We start from the raw sequence: 22,728 nt of genomic DNA, 5'->3' as shown, positions 1-22,728 counted from the left end.
ACTCAAATATTACGGCCCTATGACAACTCGTTTTTAGATGTTCTTGTATATTTTAATTGTAATTGCAATGTTTCAATTTTCAAATTCAATAAATTGTCCAAATTAGTGATTTTTTACCCAAGACATCAATCATCAGCACTCTAATTTGATTCAATTATTTCAGACTTGTACTTTTTGCATAAAGTTTCATAATTGAATTTAATTCAATTTTCTTTAACCTTGGTGAGGAGCTAATCGGATATTTTATTTTTCAACTCACAGCAGCGGATAAACCAGATCTTTCGCAATTTTAAACTTTTAGTAGCAAATAGCTTTTTTACATTCGCAGAGAAATATAGATTAATCGTGGTAAATTAATAATATTTATTTAGCATCTGTTTCTATAAATATCCAATATATCTTCTCCACTTCAAATTAATTTCCTCCTGTTCATTGGGTCTGAGCTTCTGAACTTTAATTCTATGAAAAATCGAGTTCGTTACCGAGTTCTCTAGAAGTATACAATATATAACGAGATTAAAGCAATCTTGTTTCAATTATAAGATTACAAAAGAGCTGTTTAGTTAGTAGGCAAACAAGCGCTTACACTTGACGTTGCGTCACGTAATGAGGACAAGTGAGGCATCGCAAATTGGATTTTGGAGTTAAGCGCTGAGCTACAAGTCAAGGGATATACTCGTATTTCGTTGACATCCATTCAGTCACTCATTCTCTATATAATAATAAGTACTTTCTGAAATTCATACGTCTTGAATATCACGTATCATACTTGAAAAATGTCAAGTGAAATTACTCACTAAACACGACACGGATCAGGGTTTTTTTGATGCGAAGATTAGGAGTAACATCACTGAAGTAGCCTAAGAATGGGTTTTTGTCATTGTCTTAGGTGAGAGGTGAGGTGATAAAATTAATATATTAGTAGTGCATGGCACCGTGCCTCAAGGAAAATTGCTGGAACTTCCCGTACCAAATACTAAATTATTAAAAATAAACTTCGCAAAACTTTAAAAAAATCAGATTTTTCAGAAATTTTGAAACTTTTGAAAAAAAAAATACTTTTTTGAAAAATTAGATTTTTTTATGATAGATATTTAAGATTTAGATTTAAGCAATCGCACTGCATAGCTGATTTGGAATTTAAATATTAAAGCGCGTAAGCGCCGCGTAGTCGTCTAACTTGGTTCGGAACCCACATAAATTTACACAAAATTTGTACTTATTATTATAATTTTTATAAAATATCTGATACAACGATATATATTATTAAAACAACAAATGGGAAGGTAAAGATGAATACATACAATTCGTTCCTTACGATATCAATTAGGAAAAGTTTACGATGCAATTTTGGCTATTTTAAATAATTAAAATTAAATTAAAATAATCCAATATAAAGTACCAGTGCTATATTTAATAATGAAAGGCTAGAATTTTTTTAATGTTGGATTTGCTCAATAGAATAAATTGCATAAAATCTTCAAAATAAATAAATAAAATGTTTTAAAACCTAAATGTTAATATTACGCATGCTTTAGAAATAATTGAAAATTTAAGAATCCTCTTTGCAAGCAATAAATAACATATTGAAATTTATGGATGTGTTGAAAAGTTTGGGCGAAAAATAAAAAATTAAAAATAGTTCGTTAGTGCGACAACGATAGAAGACACAAAAATTTGATTATGAGCACCCGCGGATTGCCTCTACCTTCTGAATAATTTCAAAATCAATGTATTTTTGCGCTTTTAGTTCACATTTATCTAACTTTGTGTACTAAATACAGAATTATTAAAAAGTACTTTAAGAAATTAATGATGATTGCTTGAAATTTTGTATAATTTTTATGATGAACTGTTAAAGCAGTGAAATTAATAGGGGGGGGGGGGGTTGCGCTAGAAAAATAATGGCATGCAAGCGCTGAGGACCCCAGAACCGGCTCTGTATATATGTATATATATATATATATATATATATATATTGAAATGTAATGGGGTTGTTGGTAACGTGGTTCGTATTGACCTCCTAGTCAATACAGCCTTGCCGAGCGATGGTTATAGTAATAGTAGGCTTCGGATTATTGGCTGAAATATTTTATCACTTCTAAAGAACAACACTGATTGACTATTTTTAACAACACTTTATTAGCACCCACTTACAATGATTAACAACTATCTTTATGACGACTAATACTGCGACTCTGCTGAGGCCAACAGCAACTATTCTGTGGCCTACAGCAACTATTCTGTGGCCTACAGCAACTCTGATGTGACTATGGCAACTATGATATAATTAAAACAACTCTGATGTAATAAAGACAACTATGACTTACCAACTAATGTCGGTACTTTATATACTGATTAAATGGGACTGCAAACACCTTACGATGGCGTATTTGAAATATTTGCTGATTGTGATAATTACTGCAATCGATATCGAATTTGGCATATTAGCATTGCTATTACACAATTCAGCATTATCGATTGCTATTACACAATAATATATATATATATATATATATATATATATATGTATATATATATATATATATATATATGTCTATTGTTTATTTTTGACCGCCCAATGACATTATTTTTTACTTTTTTTATTTGGTCTCGGAGTTGCTAGGCCTGACTTTACCAAAATTTTACCAGTTGTTGATTTCGTCAATACAAGTAAAATGATTTTTGAATTATTCAAATAGGTTGATTCGTGTTTGCAAAATCGTCGACGAGAATTTGTATCCGCACACACACACATACATCCACTTTTTCTAAAGTATGCTAAAATGTTCAGAAATCTATGAAACGTAAAAATATATAAAAACATTATTAGCTTACCATGCGGGAAGTTATTTAGTGATAGTTAGATTGAGTATATACAAAATACAAAATTATTAAAAAATGACGGCGCCACAGCCATTTAGAATTTAAGGCGGAATTATGAATACAATGGATATTAATTAGAATTAAATTTCAAATAGCAATCAGAAAAAATCTAATATAATTACATTGAAGCAAAAGCAAACATTTTGAAGTAGTTCAGAAGTGTAAATTAAGGTTATGTGAAGCACGTATAAGTAATTGAGATCATAAAATAGCGGAACCATCAAACATGGCATGGTCATCAAATAAATATTTACCTTGTTCCAGTCAGGCTTTTCACTGTAATTCTTCATTGTGGTATTGGGTAAATTAACTAAAATTACAAATGTAAGATGTTGATCCAACAACTACATACAAGTGTTGATCGGAATCACAAATGTTTCTAATGATCAATAATTCGAACTTTAACTCACTTCATAAAATTGCCTATCTTATTATCATTATTATTGCTGAAAAATTAATAAAAGTATCGATAGAATAATTTCACATGGGATATGATCAAAATCAATGCGCTATTTTGATCATTAAGTTCAATAAACAATTTTTCAAGCATTTATAAATTCATGTCTATAAAAGTCTAGAACTATCGCCTAAAACTGATCGTGTGGTATTGATTGCTCTATAATATTGAAAAAGATATTTATGCTTCTTGGTTTAGCAGAGACGCCTCATTTCACACTAGAAAATGCTTACTAAATATTCACATTGATGACTGCACTTTCGTTATATAAATTAATCATGTGAATATTAAATGAGTTTTCTGCCTTACTTCCTTAGGATAAAATATTCAAATAAATTTAGATACACCAGCGATGAAATCTATGGAGTGTATTTTCCTTTCTTCATCATAATTTTTAGTTTTAAAATATTTTTTCATTATTAATAATATGAATTATGATAGTGCTATATTAATAGTGTTTTATAAACAAAAGCCATTTATACCTGTTACAAGAAATTTCTCACCTTTAGTATGGAATATAACTGTACTTTTTATCATCAGTTTTTTGTTGACTGTATCCATAAATAACTTCAGATAAAAAATTCTCTAGCATGTCGGTCTCGTATAAAAACTTTTAATCTGACAAAATAATATCTCAAACCACCAACACAGCTAATATATCCGTCCTACGATATTAAGCCATAATTCATCTTATGTATATTTTTGCACTAGTCATCCATTTTTTATAAGCTTAACATTAGACTAAGAGCCAGTAATAAATAAAAAGTAAAATGTAAAAAGTCACCTGTAGAAAGTAAATAAAAATTCTAAATATTTAACCAAGAATAACAATTTTAAATCATCTAATAATTTTATTGCTATGTGAAATATTTCTAGGGTTTAGTTAATTTCTTGTTTATTCTCAATTTTAAATTGGCAAAGTAAACATTGATTACATTTGTTAATTAATAGATATTATTGTGACTGTAAATCATTCCATATCTGATCTCTCAATGCGCATTTTTTTATATTATTTATTTATCTTCTTATATATTAAAATGGACCTCGGTATTATGTTAAGTATGGTAAAACTCGTAAACGGCTGAACCGATTTGGCCAGTTTTGGTCTTGAAATATTCGTGTTAACCCAGAGATTGTGCAAATGGTGGAAAATTATTTTAAAACCGCGTAGAATCTTTACATTTTTAATTTGAAAGTTCTATAGAAGCGTAATTTAATATGAAACAATCGACTGATTATGTTCAATTAAATTTAATAGGATGTTTTAGATGAATATTATATAATTGCAGTAAGTAATTTTATTTATACACAAAAACTTTAATAAAATGATTGAAATGGCAATTTTTGGATTCTCTTTAAATTATTTACAAATACCTCATATGTTGAAACAACGTTTGCCGAATCAGCTAGTATTAGAATAAAAATGTAAAATATAAAGCTATCAGGGCAACCAGTTGCCAGGCGTCAGTTTCGTTTGTCAACCACATTTTGTATCTTTTTGTGAATCTTTGATATCGTCTTTGTCTTCTCGATCAATATTACTTTTAGTACTCAGCAAAAATGAGATGTGAAGAATTTTCAATAATATATTTGCAGCCGGCGAGAGAATATATTACACTTGGCAGTAAAGTATCACTACTCGACATCACAGAGTTGTAAGTTGTTTATATATTCAGTTTGTTCTAAGAAAGAATTTTGCTTTTTGCAAAAGTATGTATCTCTTGCATATCATCTTATCATGACAGAATGATTTATGGTATAAAATGAATTATGCATATGCGCCCTGGGACAACGATAATGAAGAAAGTGGATTTATTGTAAAATTTATATATTCATTGTCATTTTATCAAATGCCAGGTCCACTTTATTTTATTTTAATTTCAATTCAGTTTTTGCTTGCAATTTTCAAATTTCTGCATAAGTAGTAGAGAGCCAAAACAAAGGAAAGAAATCATGAAAATAGATTGGTATTGTTAAAGAAAGAATTATATTGGATATAATATATGCCTGATATAAGGTAGTAAAATCATATATATAAGCAATCTCATAAGCAATAACTTTTAAACTTTTTATATTTTTAATACAAAATTCATAATACCCCTCAAACTTGTTTCAAAAGAATTTTTGGAATTATGGGTATCACACACAAAACAAATGCTCACATGTTGTATGTTGTATATGATTTTTCATAGATAATATTAAATATTCATGCATATTTTAATAACAATACAATGTATCTGGGGAAATCTATAAATTTTACAAGTACACAAGACTCAATATATAGGTAAATATCATTTAATAATGAAATGTCGAATTTAGAGGGCCAATTTTCTGATGATGAAAAATCTACAAATCGCAATATTTCAAAAACTCTTCATAACTGTATCCAGCAACTATTATGCAGGTTTATAGATATATAAATAGTGGTATTTAGCCCATAACAAGTTGATTTTGCAAAATAAAATAAAGACAAGTAACGTGGAAATCAAGTAGTCAAAGAGATATAATTGTTAACTTTATTTTATGTTATATATTTAATATTTGCATTTAATCATTAGTTAAAAGAATCATTAACGTTGCTTGTATATTTTAATTAAAAATGCTTTTAACACCCTAAAAAGAAACTTGATTAACAGCTTGTAAACGTTCCGACCCGCACGCACATCTCAAATTAGGATGCTTAATTTTTAATCTCTTAAGGCTTCAAGTTCCTTCTTTTAATTAATTATTATTATTATACATTTATTCATATAATTGTATTCATTCACGAAAGTATTTAAATACTAATATGGACGATTTGTGCTCATTTAATCATTGTACGTTTTTTACACAAAATTAAACCTATATCGCGAATGCTTGAAGTTTCATAAATGTAAAATTATATAGTTTTTTGAATAATTTTTTTTGGCAAGAAATAATTTAACTTCCCGTTCCAAAAATTAAATTTTTAAAAAAGATTCAATTTTCTTTTAGAAAACATCGATTTCTAAGATTTTTAAAATTTTTTAATTAAATTGACCATTTTATAAAAAAAATTTGTTTATACTTTGAAATATTTCGGAAAATTTGAACTAATTTCGAAGAAATATGGAAGCGCATGGGCGCCGCGTCGCAGTATAACGGATAAACATTGGTACGAAACCCATAGAAATGTAAACAAAATTTGTTGTTATTATTAAAATATGTAATAATTTGATATGCATATCTAATGATCATTTTTGTCCGCAAATTGGCATATTTTTTCACTGATTTTATTGGATTTCCGAAACCGCTAGACCTTGTCTTCCAAAAAATTTCATCAGTTCTTTATTTTGTCAATACAAATAAAATGTTTTTTGAATCATACAAATCGGTCGCTCCTTTCTCTCAAAAAATCGTTTTTGAGAACCATTTTTGGCACTTTTTGCCCCGCATCTTCCAAAGAGCTCGACCTGCCTTTGACAAAATCTAATCAGCACGTGTCCTTATCAATACAAATCGACTGTTGACTCGTGTTCCCCAAATCGTGGACGGAAATTTGTACCCGCGTACACACACTCTCATACATCTATTTTTTCTAAGGTATGCTATAATGTTCAGAAGACTTTGAAACGTAAAAAAATGCAAAAAAAATATTTTCGATGTTTTTGCAATTACAGTAACTTAACCTGCGGGAAGTTAAAAAGTTCGACTATTTTTACATATACTGAGTTATGTTTATGAACATTCTTTAATTGTTAATTACTTATTAAACTAATTATTACTTATAAAACTGATTATTGAATATTAAATTAATTATTAACTTAAGTTATTGAGGGTCGTGAAAGCCGCATTTTATTTAATTTTGTGTTCTATTCTATTCTATATTTTTAAGACATAGTCTGCATTTTTTGTTTCCTTTAAATACTAATACTAATGCTTTCTGAAAATTTTAAATTTTCGTAAGGTTTTAGTTTTACTATATAATAAACTCCATACTTAAATTAAATTGAGTTAAATCTCTACGAATTTCTAAATTTCACTCAAATTTAATCTTCACGTTTGTGTTACAAATGTTTTCTAAACATTTTCTTGGAAAAGTTAATGATTCTATCAGAAAATTGGGTTTTTTATTTTTTTTGTTTTCTAGGCGTATCAAGTCATTGTGAATTGTTTGCCATAAAAATTAGAAAAAGTATGTGAAGTGTTCGAAAGTGTTGGTAATGATAGACTGAGCAGATTTTTCATAATTAATCATAGATTTCAAATATGATCTCAAGTAAAAATGGCCTTTCGTGGGCTGTAGGGGCAACATGCCCTTGGAAGTAAAGAGGTACTAAGATTATACCCCTATATAGCAGAAAAATATAAGAACTCTGACTTTGGGCATCCATGATTGAGTGCATTTCAACTCAACCCACAGACCTGCCGTTGGAAGAAATATTCGTAAAGAAAAAAAAAAACGAGCATCTTAAAATTGTCTGGGTTCACGAATTGTGCTTCAATTATGAAAAACCATCAGGGGTAAAAATTTGTAAAATCCTTTATATCAAAATTTCAAAATTATATCGTCATAATGTGCAAATGTGCTTAATTCCAATTTTTATTGATTAAGTCGATTGTATACACTTACAATTACTTTGAGTCAAAGTGTCATCCGCACTCAAAATATCTCAATTACCTACTTCATTAATCAGATTTGCATTTGTGTATTGCAACTGAAACAGAAACCTTGTCTTCTATATCCTCTTCCTGGAATGATTCACGTGCCTGTGGCTTTGTGATTCAGCCCGTTGCTTCAACCAGGACGTGGACATATCGACGATGCTAACTTGATTGATATTCCCATCATTTTGACATATAATATCCAACTGTACTAGTGCTTTCGCTAGCTGCACAATTTCTGTTCTGCAACTGATAGAAATCAGTTATAATTTGCAAAGCGTCTGCGTTGGATGATTTGCATCACGACAAATTATCTACTGTAATGATGCAGGTGGGATATTATTGATCTGCACAAAGCAGAAGTTATTGGTAATGGAAAATATAAAATAAAACAGCAAATTTTTGTAGTTGTACTCTCATAGATGCTTCGGATCTAAAAAATTTGCATACCGTATATACGAGATTACGTGTTTGTCCGAATTTATGTAGCTAATCATGCCTCTCATGATTATATTCTCATAAATCTGTAAATATGCTACAAAATTAGAAAATTTGTCTTGGCTTAGAATAAAAATATCATATATTGTTTTTAAGAGTGGCAAAATTTAAATAGCAATTTTTGAGTGTGTGATACACTCATAGATAAGAACTTTTCACTAATAAAGTTAGACTTTACAAACATTCTTATATCTTTATATCAATATCTATATTTTTAACTTCCCGTAGGGTAAGTTATAGTAATTGCTGTAAAAATGAAAATGTTTGCATATCTTCACGGTTCAGAGATTTCTGAACATTTTGGCATACCTCAGAAAAAAAAAAAAAAATATATATATATATATATATATATATATATATGTGTGTGTGTGTGTGTGTTTTGTATGTAGGTGTGATTACAATTTTTTGTCAACGTTTTGTGGTGTACTGCTTAACCGATTTGATTGATTGGAAAAGCAATCGATTCCTACAGATAGGGATTAGTGCTGATTAATTTTTGAAAAGTCGGACGAGCCGTTTCCTAAATACGAAGCAAAGAATGCAGAAAATGTAAACTCTGTTTTTACGAGAAATGGGCTTACGATTTGAATGATTCAGAAAACATTCATTTCATAATGATGGGGAGAAGTAGTGATTAGTTTTTGGCAAAGACAGGTCCAGCCGTTTCGGAGATACGATGAAAATATGCACAAAATTCCAGTTTTTGAGAGAACTAAGCATCCGATTTGAAATATTTAAAACTCTCTGCTTGTGTTGACAAAACAAATACTTTTGGAAAAAAAATATTTCAAAATTTTTTTTGTATATCGAAAAGAATTTGGATTGTAATTTTAATTCTGGCTAAAGTTCTAAAACTCACAAAGAATTTTAACTTTGCAATTCAGTATAATTCTTATAAATATTAGACAACGTTACAATATTTATAATATTCTATTTGAAAACATTTAGTTTTTCTCGAATATTTCATTACGGTACTGGAAGTTCCAATAATTTGCCTTAAGGCACGATGCCATACACAACTAGTTGAAAGGACTACGATTTGTCCGAATTTGCTTGTCATTCTGAAAAATTTTGGTTAATATATTGAAGGTTTACTAAAATTTAATTTTAGATGTAAGAAGCTAATTTAACACGTAGGAAGCTAATTGAAGAAGTTTTAAGCTAATTGAAGATGTCGGAAATTTGTTATATTACATAGAGATTTTAGTATAAATTTTACTATCTCATTTTTTAACTTAACCTTCTTTTCCTGCTCACAAAAGCACATTCATAAAGCTCAGTGTCTTCTATATTTCGTTTGAAATTTGACATATTTTTGTGAATATTGGCAAAATATAAGTAGAAATCCGGAATTTAGTTCAGCGTATCTTTCCTGCTTATTACATAATGTTTTTGAAAAACAAGCCCAAAATATAGGGCTCAACCGGGATTTGAACCCGGGACCTCTCGCACCCAAAGCGAGAATCATACCCCTAGACCATTGAGCCGCTGTTGGTTACCTTTCGACTCATTCCATCGAAGAAGCCGCGTATTAAAGTCTACTTTCTCTTTTACATATCGTGTTTTGAGATTAAAAATATAGTAATCTAAAAAAATCTAATTAAAATATTTTTGAATAACCATACTATTCGGCAAAATTTACGAGGGACAACTAATTACGATTTATTGACGGACAACGAATATTTAAGACCACATTTTCTTTCGAATATTTAACATGCTCCTGAGGATTTGAGTAATGTACATCCTGACGCACCAAGAAAGATTTCATATTTCACGCTTCAAAACAACTTTCAAAATCTCCTTTAAAAAAAACAAGAATGCATTTCAATATTATATTTCAGACAAGTATTATGAAATACTAGAAAATTTCCATTTTGCTGCTATCTAACACAGGTAATCATATAATAATTTTCTCCAAATTTGTGCATTCTGATCCTTCTTTTGGCATTCCGAAATAATCTTTTAGAGTCACTGAATATTTTTCAAAAAGGAAAAGCATTTAAAGTACTGAGAGATATATTGCATATTGTTGATGCTCAATATTATAATTCAACCTTTCATGATTCAACTACAAAAAAAGAATAGACGAGCACCCAAATTACTTGGCCAACAAAGTATACTCAGAAGCGCGCCCAACAAGACTAAAACGAAAAATTCCAAACGATCTTATAAATTTGTAAATTATTATTATTATTATTATTATTATTATTATTATTATTGTTATTATTATTATTATTATTATTACTATTATTATTATTTTATTATTATTATTATTATTATTATCTTACTATTTCTATTATTGTTATTTTGTTATATTTTATTATTTTCCTAGTATTATTTTATTATTCTGAAATTTTATTTATATTATTTATATTTTACATTAAATCATATTACGGATATTATTTTCATGTAAATTTTATCCTTTGCTCTTTTATTTATTTAAATTTATATTATTATTTATCAATATTACTTGATGTTAATAAATTAGCAGTTGTAATAATCATTGAAATTAAAAAAAAAATAATAATAAGAAAAAAAACCTTTCATGATAGGATAGGATTCTGAATCTAGTGATAATATGCTAAGGCTTTAATGAATGTTTTTATATATCACCATACTATATAAAACTGGCATTGGTAAAAGCTTTCGTAAATTTAGTTTTTATATGGATTTTTTTATTTTATATAAGGATTTATAGATTACAAAAGGAAAATTTTGCACACCCTTGCCTTTTCACTTATGGATTTAAAGAATTTTTGGATTTTGAGTTTTTGACCCTAGGTAAATGTGATTCTGTAACACCACTGGCAGCCATCAATTAAGGAGGCAAAAATAAATTTAAATAAATGCAATTTGGAATCAAAATTGCTTTTCCCTATTTTAAGTAGATTAATGGCAAATAAAACCGTTGTCAATATTTGATTATAGCAAAAATTGGGCTCAACCGGGATTTGAACCCGGGACCTCTCGCACCCAAAGCGAGAATCATACCCCTAGACCATTGAGCCGCTGTCAATTTTAATACTATTACACACATGCTTGATCAAATGGTATGTACTTTCTCTTAATTACCAACACTTGAACGCAGAGTCGCTCTTCATAACACTTTGTCTGCATACTTTCAATGTATTTACTTGAAATTGGTGTCAAATTCAGCTGAGAATGTATAATAGTTTGATGATTTCTCTACATATAAACTTGAGTTAGTATGTGCTTACATGCATGTATATACGAATATGTGATCAAACCTACATATTCACATGCTCAAATATCTCCATATCAGCTACGTTCATTATCAGTGATTAAAATTAAAATTCCACAATATTGTTTCCATGTTTTTGTCTGCGGAAGTGAAGGTAATACGTAGTAGCAGTTGTTTAAACAATGAAATCAAATATAATTTAATAGTCACATTTTTATGCATAAATGGAAAATGTTTGCTTATCTTCATGTCTTGAAGGTTTCTGAACATTTTGGCATACCTCACAAACAATGAATGTGTGTGAGTCCGCATTTTTTTGTTCACGTTTTCGGGCAAAATATTTGATTTGTATTAATACCTTGATGGGGAAATGTGCTGATTAGTTTTTGGCAAAGGCAGGTCCAGCCGTTTCGGAGATACGGAGCAAAGAGTGCAGAAAATAGAAATCGTGTTTTTGAGAGAACGGAGAATCCAATTTGAATGATTCATAAAATATTCAATTCGTAATTATTTCGGAAATACGGAACTAAATATGCAAAAATATAGCAGTTTTTGAGAGAAGCAAGCATTCGATTTGAATGATTCAAAAAACTTTCAGCTTGTGTTGACAAAACTTTGGGCAAATATTTTTTTTAAATTTTTTTTTTTTAATTTCCAAAAAATATTTTTTTTTACTAAATTTTATTCTTCAAATATTTCATTATGGTATGGGAAGTTGCAGGAATTTGCTTTAAGGCACGATGCCACACGCTACTAGTTTAATCATTTGCATTAATCATACTAAAAAGAAGAATTTTAAATTTTAAGATTTATGAAAATCAAACATGTACGAAATAACATTATCATTACTTGCACATATATCAGATAAATATGTTGCTTAAATTTTACATACGTCATAAGACATAAATTTATTTTTCATATCAGTGCATTTATACTTCAATAGGTTGTTATATTCATTTCAACTTTCTGCTTTTAATTGAATATATAATGTTTTATAAAATCAATTAACAGTTTCCAATCAACTCCCAAATGTATATTTACATATTTTTCAATTTATTTCTTTTAAAAGTGTTGTTACACACTTTATTAATAATTAGGATCATATGATATATTATTCCTAAAATTTTGCACGTCTAGCAAGAAGCAATTAAGTTATTAATCTTGATAAATGCTTCTCGTGAAAAAGCAGTCATTTCCTTCAAATCTAATTTGATGGAAGAAACCTATAATAAATGATTGATGATGTGAGAAAATGCAAGGAAAGCATGTTTGGCAATCTTATTTTACGTGATATTAAAATATATTATAAAAATTATCAATTATTATCATCACTTATAAAATTACTGAAAAATGTTTTTTTATTAAATTTAATAATAAAATGATATAAAGTATAATATAATAATTTGGTCTAAAATAAATAAAAAATATATAGTTCAATAATAAATATATAATTAATAATAAATAAAATAATTCAACACGGCAATCTTGACATAAAATAACTATTTTTTTTATTAAAAAAGATTTTCCAAGTGATTTGTAAAATTTAGGCATTAACTAAGATTTCAATGTTGTATATTTTTTCTTCTTGTATAACCGTTTGAAACTGAAATATATTTAATTATTTATTAATAATTTTTCAATAAAATGAACATGATATGGAATAGACCATACCGTATATAAAATAAAATATGTACGCGAAACTAAATTGAAATCAAATTCTATCTCCAGAATATATTCTATAAACGGACATATCATATAGTATTATTAAAAGCCATATATTTACATAGTCACTATAATCCTATGCTTTTTGTTACTATTATTTTATTTTATTAGATCTATAATTCATATTTCGGAAATTGCATTTTTGAAGTATTATGATATTGCATGTGATTGCAATAAATTGATAAAAAGAGAGCTGAATATTTTGCATTATATTTCTGTTATATACATATATGGTTTTAAAACTAAAACGAGTGAAAATTTTATTGTTAAAATTTTATTTCTGAAATATGTAAACTTTTCAGAATATAATCTATTTTTATTTATAATTTTAATAGAAACAATTCATTGCAATTAAGCCTATCTTTTGGGAGTTAGAGCAAGTATTTTTGTAATTTGAATTCATTTATAATATTTTAATATATGCATATGCATTTGATTTTTTACACATGTATCAATGTTACCTAATTTTTTTTTACACACTATAAACTTGCAAATTTTATTTTAAGATCTAGATTATCACAATTTTCAATAGATTAATTTTTTTTAAATGAACTATTTGACATTAGTAAACACTGAAAAAAAATCTGCAACTTATTCAGCCAATTTAGTATTCTTGCTTGTGCATGAGGTCGTCTATAAAATGAAAAATGTCTTCTATTCACGCTACATTATACTCGAAGTTTAAATATTTTATTGAAATCCTTTCAAATTTATAGAGTAATGAACCCATAATCATTGAAAATGAAAAATAAAAATACTAATCGAATTATTTATATCTAGCGCAAATAAACGACGTGAAGAATATGGTTGGTGAAATATTAGAAATTAAAAATAGCAAAACTTGTTTACTGCGTAGAATATTATATTTTTAACTTCCCCTAGGGTAAGTTATAATAATATCAAAAAAGTCGAAAATTAAAATTTGTATATACCTTTACGTTTCAATGGTTTCTGAACATTTTGGCATACCTTAGAATAAATGGATGTATGTGTGTGTGCGTGTGTGTATGTACGGATACAATTTTTCGTCGACTATGTCGAGAACAGGGACCGACCAAATTGAATGATTGAAAAAACATTCGATTCCTTTTAATAAGGAGACATGCTGCTGAGTTTTTGGCAAAGGCAGGTTCAGTTGTTCCAAAGATACTTGGTAAAAAGTGCCAAGAATGGTAATTCTGTTTTTGAGAGAACAGAGCGTCCGATTTGAATGATTCATACAACATTTTATTTGTATTAACGAAATGAAGAACTTTTTCGGGGCCGCAATAAAAAAAAGGAAAAAAATGATAGAAGGTGGACAATTGCGCATCAAATTATCACATATTTATAGATATCTTAATAATAACAAATTTTGTTTACTCAAGAATCGATTTTTTGGCATGATGCCATGCACTACTAGTTTATGAAAAAATGCAAAATATAGGGCTCAACCGGGATTTGAACCCGGGACCTCTCGCACCCAAAGCGAGAATCATACCCCTAGACCATTGAGCCGCTGTTGGTTACCTTTCGACTCATTCGATCGAAGAAGCCGTGTATTGAAGTTTACTTTCTCTTTTACATATGATATTTTGAGATTAAACATGTAGAAATCTAACGAAATCAAATTAAGATATTTCTGCCAAAATTAGCCATCACAAATGGTTTTCTGATGAAGACATCCTGCATTAATCAGCGAATAATCATACTATTTGGCAAAATTTACGAGGGACAACTAATTACGATTTATTGACGGACAACGAATATTTAAGACCACATTTTTTTCGAATATTTAACATGCTCCTGAGTATTTGGAGTAATGTACATCCTGACGCACCAAAAAAAAATTTCATATATTACGTTTCGAAACAACTTCTAAAATCTCCTTTAAAAAAAGAAGAATGTATTTCAATATGATATTCCAGACAAGTATTATGAAATACTACAAAATTTCTATTTTGCTATTATCTAAGACAGGTAATCATGCAATCATTTTCTCCAAATTTGTGCATTGTAAGACCTACCTTCTAAGCTACTGAGCAAAGAGTGCAGAAAATAGAAACCGTGTTTTTGAGAAAACGGAGCATCCAATTTAAATGATTCAGAAAATATTCAATTAGTAATTAATTATAGGAAGAAGTGGTGATTAGATTTTAGCAAAGGCAGGTCTTGCCATTTCTTCTGTGATTCCGAAATAATCTTTTGGAGACGCTGAATATTTACAAAAAAAATCATTTAATGTACTGAGAGATATATTGTATATTCTTGATGCTTAATATTATTATTCAACGTTTCATGATAGGATAGGATCTGAATCTAGTGTTAATAGGCTAAGGCTTTAATGAATGTCTTTATATATCATCATACTATAAAACTGGCATTGGTAAAAGTTTTCGTAAATTTAGTTTTTATATATAAACTTATGTGATTTGGATGAGAATAAGGATTTATAGATTGCAAAAGGAAAATTTAGCACACCCTTGCCTTTTCCCTTTGGGATTTCGAGTTTTTGATCCTAGGTAAATGTGATTCTGCAACACCACTGGCATCCATCAATTAAGGAGGCAAAAAATAAATTTAAATGAATGCAATTTGGAGTCAAAATTGCTTTTCCCTATTCTAAGTAGATTAATGACAAATAAAACTATTGTCAATATTCGATTATAGCAAACATTGGGCTCAACCGGGATTTGAACCCGGGACCTCTCGCACCCAAAGCGAGAATCATACCCCTAGACCATTGAGCCGCTGTCGATTACTTGGCGACTCATTCGATCGAAGAAACCGCGTATTGAAGTCTACTTTCTCTTTGACAAATCGTATTTTAAGATAAAAAATGTAGAAATCTAATAAGACCACATCATAATATATCGGTCAAAAATAGCCGATCGAATGCTAGGTCTTCACGAATGGTTTTCTGATGAAAAGACATCCTTTTGGTAGCTTGTATTGAATTTCAACAAACCACACTATTCGGGAAAATTTAGGGACAACAAATATTTAAGACCACATTTTCTTTCAAATATTTAAGAAGAATGCAATTTTTCAATGATTTTTCAGCTAAATTTTATGAAATACTAGAAAATTTCTATTTTGCTCTAATCTAAGGCAGGTGATTTTCTCCAAGTTTGTGCACTTAAAGACATACCTACTCATGCTGCTTCTGACTTTCCGAAATAATCTTTTGGAGCCACTGAATATTAAACTAGCTGTAAGTGGAATTCTGTCTTAAGGCAATTAAGGCATCGTGCCTTAAGGCAAATTGCTGGAACTTCCCATGCCAAAAATTATTATTTTTTTAAAAACGATTAACATTTTTGAAAAAATTTTACTTCGAAAAAATAAGATTTTTTAGAAATTTTAAATTGGACAAAAAATTACTTTTTTTTGAAAAAAAAATTTTTTTTAAAAAAAAAATTTAAACAATTTTTTTTATAAAAATTTTTTTTTGGAAAAAATGTTATCTTCATTTTGACATATTTTGGAAGATCTGAACTTTTTTTCAAAGCAATCGTACTGCTTTAACTGCATAGAGACAAAATATAAAGCGCGTAAGCGCCGCGTCGCTGTCTAACGGAAAAACATTGGTGCGGAACCTATAGAAATGTAAATAAAATTTATACTTATTGTTAAAATCTCTATAAAATATCTGATAATTTGATGTGCATATGTCTAATGTCTAATGATTATTGTTGACCGCCAAATGTTATTTTTTTAGTTTTTTTTTACTAGATCTCCGAAACCGCTAGACCTATCTTCATGAAAATTTGATCAAATCTTCATCCTGTTATTACAAATAAAATGTTTTTTGAACTATACAAATCGGACGCTTCGTTCTCTTAAAAACTGAGTTACCGTTTTTGGCACTTTTTGCCCCATATTTTCGGAACGGCTAGATCTGCCTTTGACAAAAACTAATCAGCACGTCTCCTTATCAATACGAATCGAATGTTTTTTGAATTATTCAAATTGCTTCATCCGTGTTCCCGAAATCGTCGACGAAAATTTGTATCCGAACACACACACATGCACGCACACACACACACACACATACATCAATTTTCTCCAAGGTATGCCAACATATTCAGAAACCTCTGAAACGTGAAGATATATAAAAATTTTCATTTTCGATTTTTTTGCGATTACTTACCCTATGGAAAGTTAATTATAAATAAATCAATTTATTTTTTATCTCCAGAACATTAACAATCGTCATTTCATTTCGAATCAAATTCCAAAAAAAAAATAGTTGCCAAATTTACACAAAATTGAAAAAGTGCTCCCGCATAGTCACAGTCTAAACGCATTTGCAAATAATTCTGTGCGACATTTTCACCTATACTGTGCTCAGCTTGGCGGCATTTTCACATTTTTCAATAATTTTCACAAAATTGGAAAAGTGCTCCAATACACAAACAGTCTAAACGCACATGGGTAAACATTTGTACCAGAGTGGCGCTTAGACTGTGCTTAGCTTGGGTGATTTTTTGAATTTTTAATTCAAAATCACAAAAAAAATTTTTTGAAAAAAAATTAGAAACAAAAAATTTTTTTTTCCAAAATCAATTATTTTGTTGAAAAAAGCAGAAAGTTCTTTGAATCATTTAAATCGGACGCTTAGTTCTCTCAAAAACAGCCATTTTTTTTTAATTTAGCTCTGTATCTCCGAAACCTCTAGGCCTACCTTTGCCAAAAACTAATCAGCACATCTTCCTATCAATAGGAATCGAATGTTTTTTAAACCATTCAAATCGGTTGATCCGTTCTCTCAAAAACTCGCTTTCTATTTTTTGCACTCTTTGCTCCATATCTCCGTAACGGCTGGACCTGCCTTTGCCAAAAACTAATCAGCACATCTCCCTATCAATAGGAATCGAATGTTTTTTAAACCATTCAAATCGGTTGATCCGTGCGCCCGAAAACGTGGACGAAAAACGCGGACATACAAAACACACACACACACACACACACACACACATCCATTTTTTCTGAGGTATGCCAAAATGTTCAGAAACATTCAAAACGTCGAGAAATGTAAAAATTTTTGATTTCGATTTTTGGACGATTACTATAACTTACCCTACGGGAAGTTAAAAAAAGCAATTAATGTGCTGAGAGATATATAGTATATTCTTGATGCTTAACATTGTTTTTCATCCTTTCATGATAGGATAGGATTCTGAGTCTAGTAATAAAAGGCTTAGGTTTTAATGATGTAAATGTCTTCATATATCATCATACTATAAAACTGGCGTTGGTAAAAACTTAGTAATAAAGTAATTTTAGTTTTTATGTATGAATCACATAAATTTTAATTTGTAGATTTGGATAAAAATTTAAAGGAGAATTTAGCACGTCTTTTCCTTTTCTCTTTTGGATTTCGAGTGTTTAAAGCTCTAAAGAGACAAGCCATTGGCATCAATTAAGAAGCCAAAAAAAAGTTAAATAAATGTAGATAGCTTTAATTAGCAGATAATTTGGAATTAAAATTGTTTTTCCCCATTTCAAGTAGATTAATGGCAAATAAAACTTAGAGATACCTTCCTGCTGAAGAAACACACCCTTCCCATTGCCTTTATTTGCTTTTAGAGAATAATGATATCATTTTAAATTTGAATATGCTACATTTACGCAATATTATGTATTAAATTCGAGGAAATTCAAAAAAACATCTATAATTGTTGGAAAAAGAAAGTAATAAATAATAGAAGGTAATGCAATGATTATCTAGCGCAACTGAACTACATTAGAAACATTGTTTGTGAAATATAATAATGATAACAATAGCGAAAACAAAACAAAATAAGTTAATAAAATTCCGAATCCAATAATTAGAAATATTTCTTTTTTTCCAAATAAAACACAAAACGTAACAGAATATATATTTTTCCCTTGTGATTCTATAAATAGTCAATCAGAATATTTACCATAAAATTGAAGCACGTCTTTCGACCGCAATAAATAAGCCGTCCCGATTTTTTTAAATGTTTTGTATTACAACATCTGGTAAAGGACCCAGAAATAGATTCGCGTTTAGATATTTCAATAAAATCAATTTACCGAAAATATCATGGGCACTTAGGACCTGCCCAAGTGCCATTTTCTCGTTCGGGACTTTTCTTTTGTCACTTGCTTTTATGTGCATTGTTCGGAAACAGGGCTGAGATAAAGAAAAATTACATAGAAATAAAATTAATAAATAAAGTTATTTTATACTTTAATAAATAGAGTTATTTGGATATTATACAAAATACAAATAATATTTCAATACAACTTCATTTTATACAATTAACTTAACTCTCTATCAGTTTATTTTTATTTCAAATGCGGTTAAGCAAAAATGATTATGATTTTTTTTAATGATACTTGATTTTGTAATAATTGGAATTATTGAATCACTTAATTATATTTGCATATTTTCAATAGTAACTGAATTTCACATTATATCTAGTATTAGTCAATTCTTTAAGTAACAACTATTTATAAAAAAATATAATCAAAGGCATATAATTTGGCAATAATTATTGCTTATAGAACAATAATATCAATCAAAAATATTATTTTCACACTGTTAAGCATAGGAATTCTTAAATATTGCTTGCTTTGGAAACTTCAAAATTCATATTGTATAGTTTGATAACATTATTCATTTAACTCATATTTCAAAGTTATGCATTACCTCGTAATGCTTTTCAACGCCTTTGTAAATACACTTTGTAAATACGATATTACATTTCTTATTGATTGATTTCCTCTTCATAATTTCACTATTTTTTTCATAGTTTTAAAATATTTAATTGAAATTTTATTTAACAATTTTTTTATTACCTCTATAAAAGCTTACATCTGGGTTTGGTACAAAGGATTAACTAAAGGCGTAAAATAAATTGTTAATAAGTAGTTATTTTAAATCTGTTGATGAAATACCTGATCAAGGTTAATTATAGTGTTATTTTTGTAAAAAATGCACCCATAAAATTTATATTTTGCATTGGTTGAGCTAATATTTTGTAACAACTCTCTAATAAAACTTTGGATTTGTTTGCACCATGGACGTCCCAATTTACCCCGCCTATGGGGTAAAAACTACGTTACAAATTTTTGTAAAACAGCATAATAAACACATTTCTAGAACGATGAATTAGCTGAGATTTTTACTGAACATTGTCAGATAGTTGTTTATTTGATATGTGTTATTTGTTATAATATTTTGGTTTGGTTTTCACAATGTAATTGTTCAAAATCAAACTGGACTTTTGTGCTCCGCCCTTCTCTATTACTTTTTTTTCAATATTGTTCAATACATTTTATACACACATTTGATTTTAAATAACTTCATCATATAAACTGTATTTAGTGGATTTTCTCATTGTACTTTAGTTTAAATGTTAGCCTTAACGTATAAATAAAACGTATACGAATGATGCAAATAAAGAATAAAACTTAGAAAAATCAGTAATATATTTGGCAATAATATTATCAACAGTGTGAGATCATCCCATGGATTTAAGTGCTATCAACTCTTATCAATTAATTATTATCATATCAAAGAAATGAGCAATAAAAATGTGGGTCATCATTATATGTCGGTGCATCAGTTTTTGAAGACAAATAGCATAGTTTATCCGATATAAATCTCAAAATAGGTAAACAATTCGAATAAAATACAAATCCTAACCCTTAAAGAAACTGGCATTAACCTTCTGGAAAAGGAAAGAGGGCTATGCATAAATGTAAAACGGGGGTGGAAGGTTAACAAAAATCCAATCTCTTCCGAAGAGATTCTACACCATGAAATAAATGAGAGAAACGGATGCAAAAGCTTCGAAAACAAACTAAACTAAAAGATATCTTCCTAAGGCTATTTAATCAAGTGCGATATTTAAGGATCATAATAGATTTACGCGGATAATGTTTATGATTTGAAAGATATATTGATCATATTTCAGCCCTTTTCAAATGTTTGTTAGCTTAATTTTTCCATCGATAGACAGATTTCTAAAACTTCGATTCACAATTTTAAGTTTGTAACTGACCAATTATATAAAATCCTTATAACTTGAGAGGGAAGTTATAAGAAAAACAATAATTATGTTATAATTGTATTTATGTTTTCACAAGCAAAATACCACAAGGAAAATGTCAAGATCGGTAAACACATTTCATTAAAATTAATTATTAAAAATAATTTCAATCATTTTCAAATTTCAAAAGTTGAAAATAATATTTAACTCCCGTAGGGTAAGTTAGTAGTAATCGCAAAAAACGAAAATGAAAACCTAAATACTTCTAAATATTTTAGAAAAATGGATATATGTGTGTGTGTATTAGATACAATTTTTGTCCACGCTTTCAGGCGCATGGATCAACCGATTTGAATGATTCAAAAAACATTTGATTCCTACTGATGAATGTTTTTGGCGAAGACAGGTCGAAGCGTTTCAAAGATTCGGAGGCAAAAAGTGTCATTATTGGTAATTCAGTTTTTGAGATAATGGGGTGCCCGATTTGAATGATTCAAAAACACATTTTATTTGTATTGACGAAATGAAAAATTAGTTAATTTATTGGGTAGGCAGTCTAGCGTTTCGGAAACAGAGGAAAATGTTAAAAAAATTAGAGGTCTAAAATGATCATTAGACATATGCTCATTATATTATCAGATATTTTATAGATATTTTAATAATAAGAACAAATTTTGTTTCATTTTTTTAGGTTCCTTGCCAATATTGATTTTAATTTTTAAGTACACTTATACGGTTCAAACCAAATTTCAAAATCTTTCAGAAATTTATTCAGAATACTCCTAGTAGTTTTTATCTTTTTGGAAGATATCTTCTTACAATTTGACTTTGTATAAACTTTATTAGGTTGGTGCATTCTATTTGATTAATTATTATATATTTTTATCAATTATTATAATAATCATAATTATGCCTTGATAGTCTAGATAATTTCAATATCCAACAAATTGACCAAATTTTCTTTATTTTCAGCAATTTGATAGTTTGTGTAAAGCAGAGATGGCATTTTTCATCGCAAGGGCTGTGATAAATGTAAGTGCACTCACTAATATATTAAATATTTATGATATTAATATAAATTATTAATCATAATTTACTAATTAAATGTCACCATTTTACTTAAATATTTTCTTTCTTTATAATTTAATCTTTTATATTATTCACAATTAATAATACGATTTTAAAAACGTATAATCCAATTCTTGGGAAAATGTATTTGAATAATTTTAAACAGCTGGTTTCATTAGCGCTCATTGAATATTTTATGGGTTCATGTTTATTCATAATTGTATTTTCACCATCTTCCTTATTTTTAAATTTTCTCTTTGAATGAA

General features: G+C 28.6%; 1 protein-coding gene and 4 non-coding genes across 5 annotated transcripts in view; 1 reads left to right on the top strand and 4 right to left on the bottom strand.

The window, feature by feature from the left end:
• The window catches only part of LOC113373080, a 313,142-nt gene that overhangs the window by 132,300 nt on the left and 158,114 nt on the right, over positions 1–22,728 (top strand). The window contains exon 6 of the mRNA XM_026613404.1: positions 22,367–22,426. Within this exon, the coding sequence (XP_026469189.1) occupies positions 22,367–22,426 (60 nt within the window). The remainder of the gene's footprint in view (positions 1–22,366; positions 22,427–22,728) is intronic.
• Trnap-ugg lies at positions 9,880–9,951 on the bottom strand. The gene has a single exon. It is a non-coding gene; the product is annotated as a tRNA-Pro (tRNA).
• Positions 11,401–11,472, bottom strand: Trnap-ugg. Its single transcript has one exon. It is a non-coding gene; the product is annotated as a tRNA-Pro (tRNA).
• On the bottom strand, positions 14,814–14,885 carry Trnap-ugg. Its single transcript has one exon. It is a non-coding gene; the product is annotated as a tRNA-Pro (tRNA).
• On the bottom strand, positions 16,046–16,117 carry Trnap-ugg. Its single transcript has one exon. It is a non-coding gene; the product is annotated as a tRNA-Pro (tRNA).

Source organism: Ctenocephalides felis, unplaced genomic scaffold, assembly GCF_003426905.1.
Source record: "Ctenocephalides felis isolate EL2017-DRISC unplaced genomic scaffold, ASM342690v1 CF-g0.4_SCAFFOLD_01604, whole genome shotgun sequence".
NCBI lineage: Eukaryota > Metazoa > Arthropoda > Insecta > Siphonaptera > Pulicidae > Ctenocephalides > Ctenocephalides felis.
This window is presented reverse-complemented; position numbering and strand designations above follow the sequence as displayed.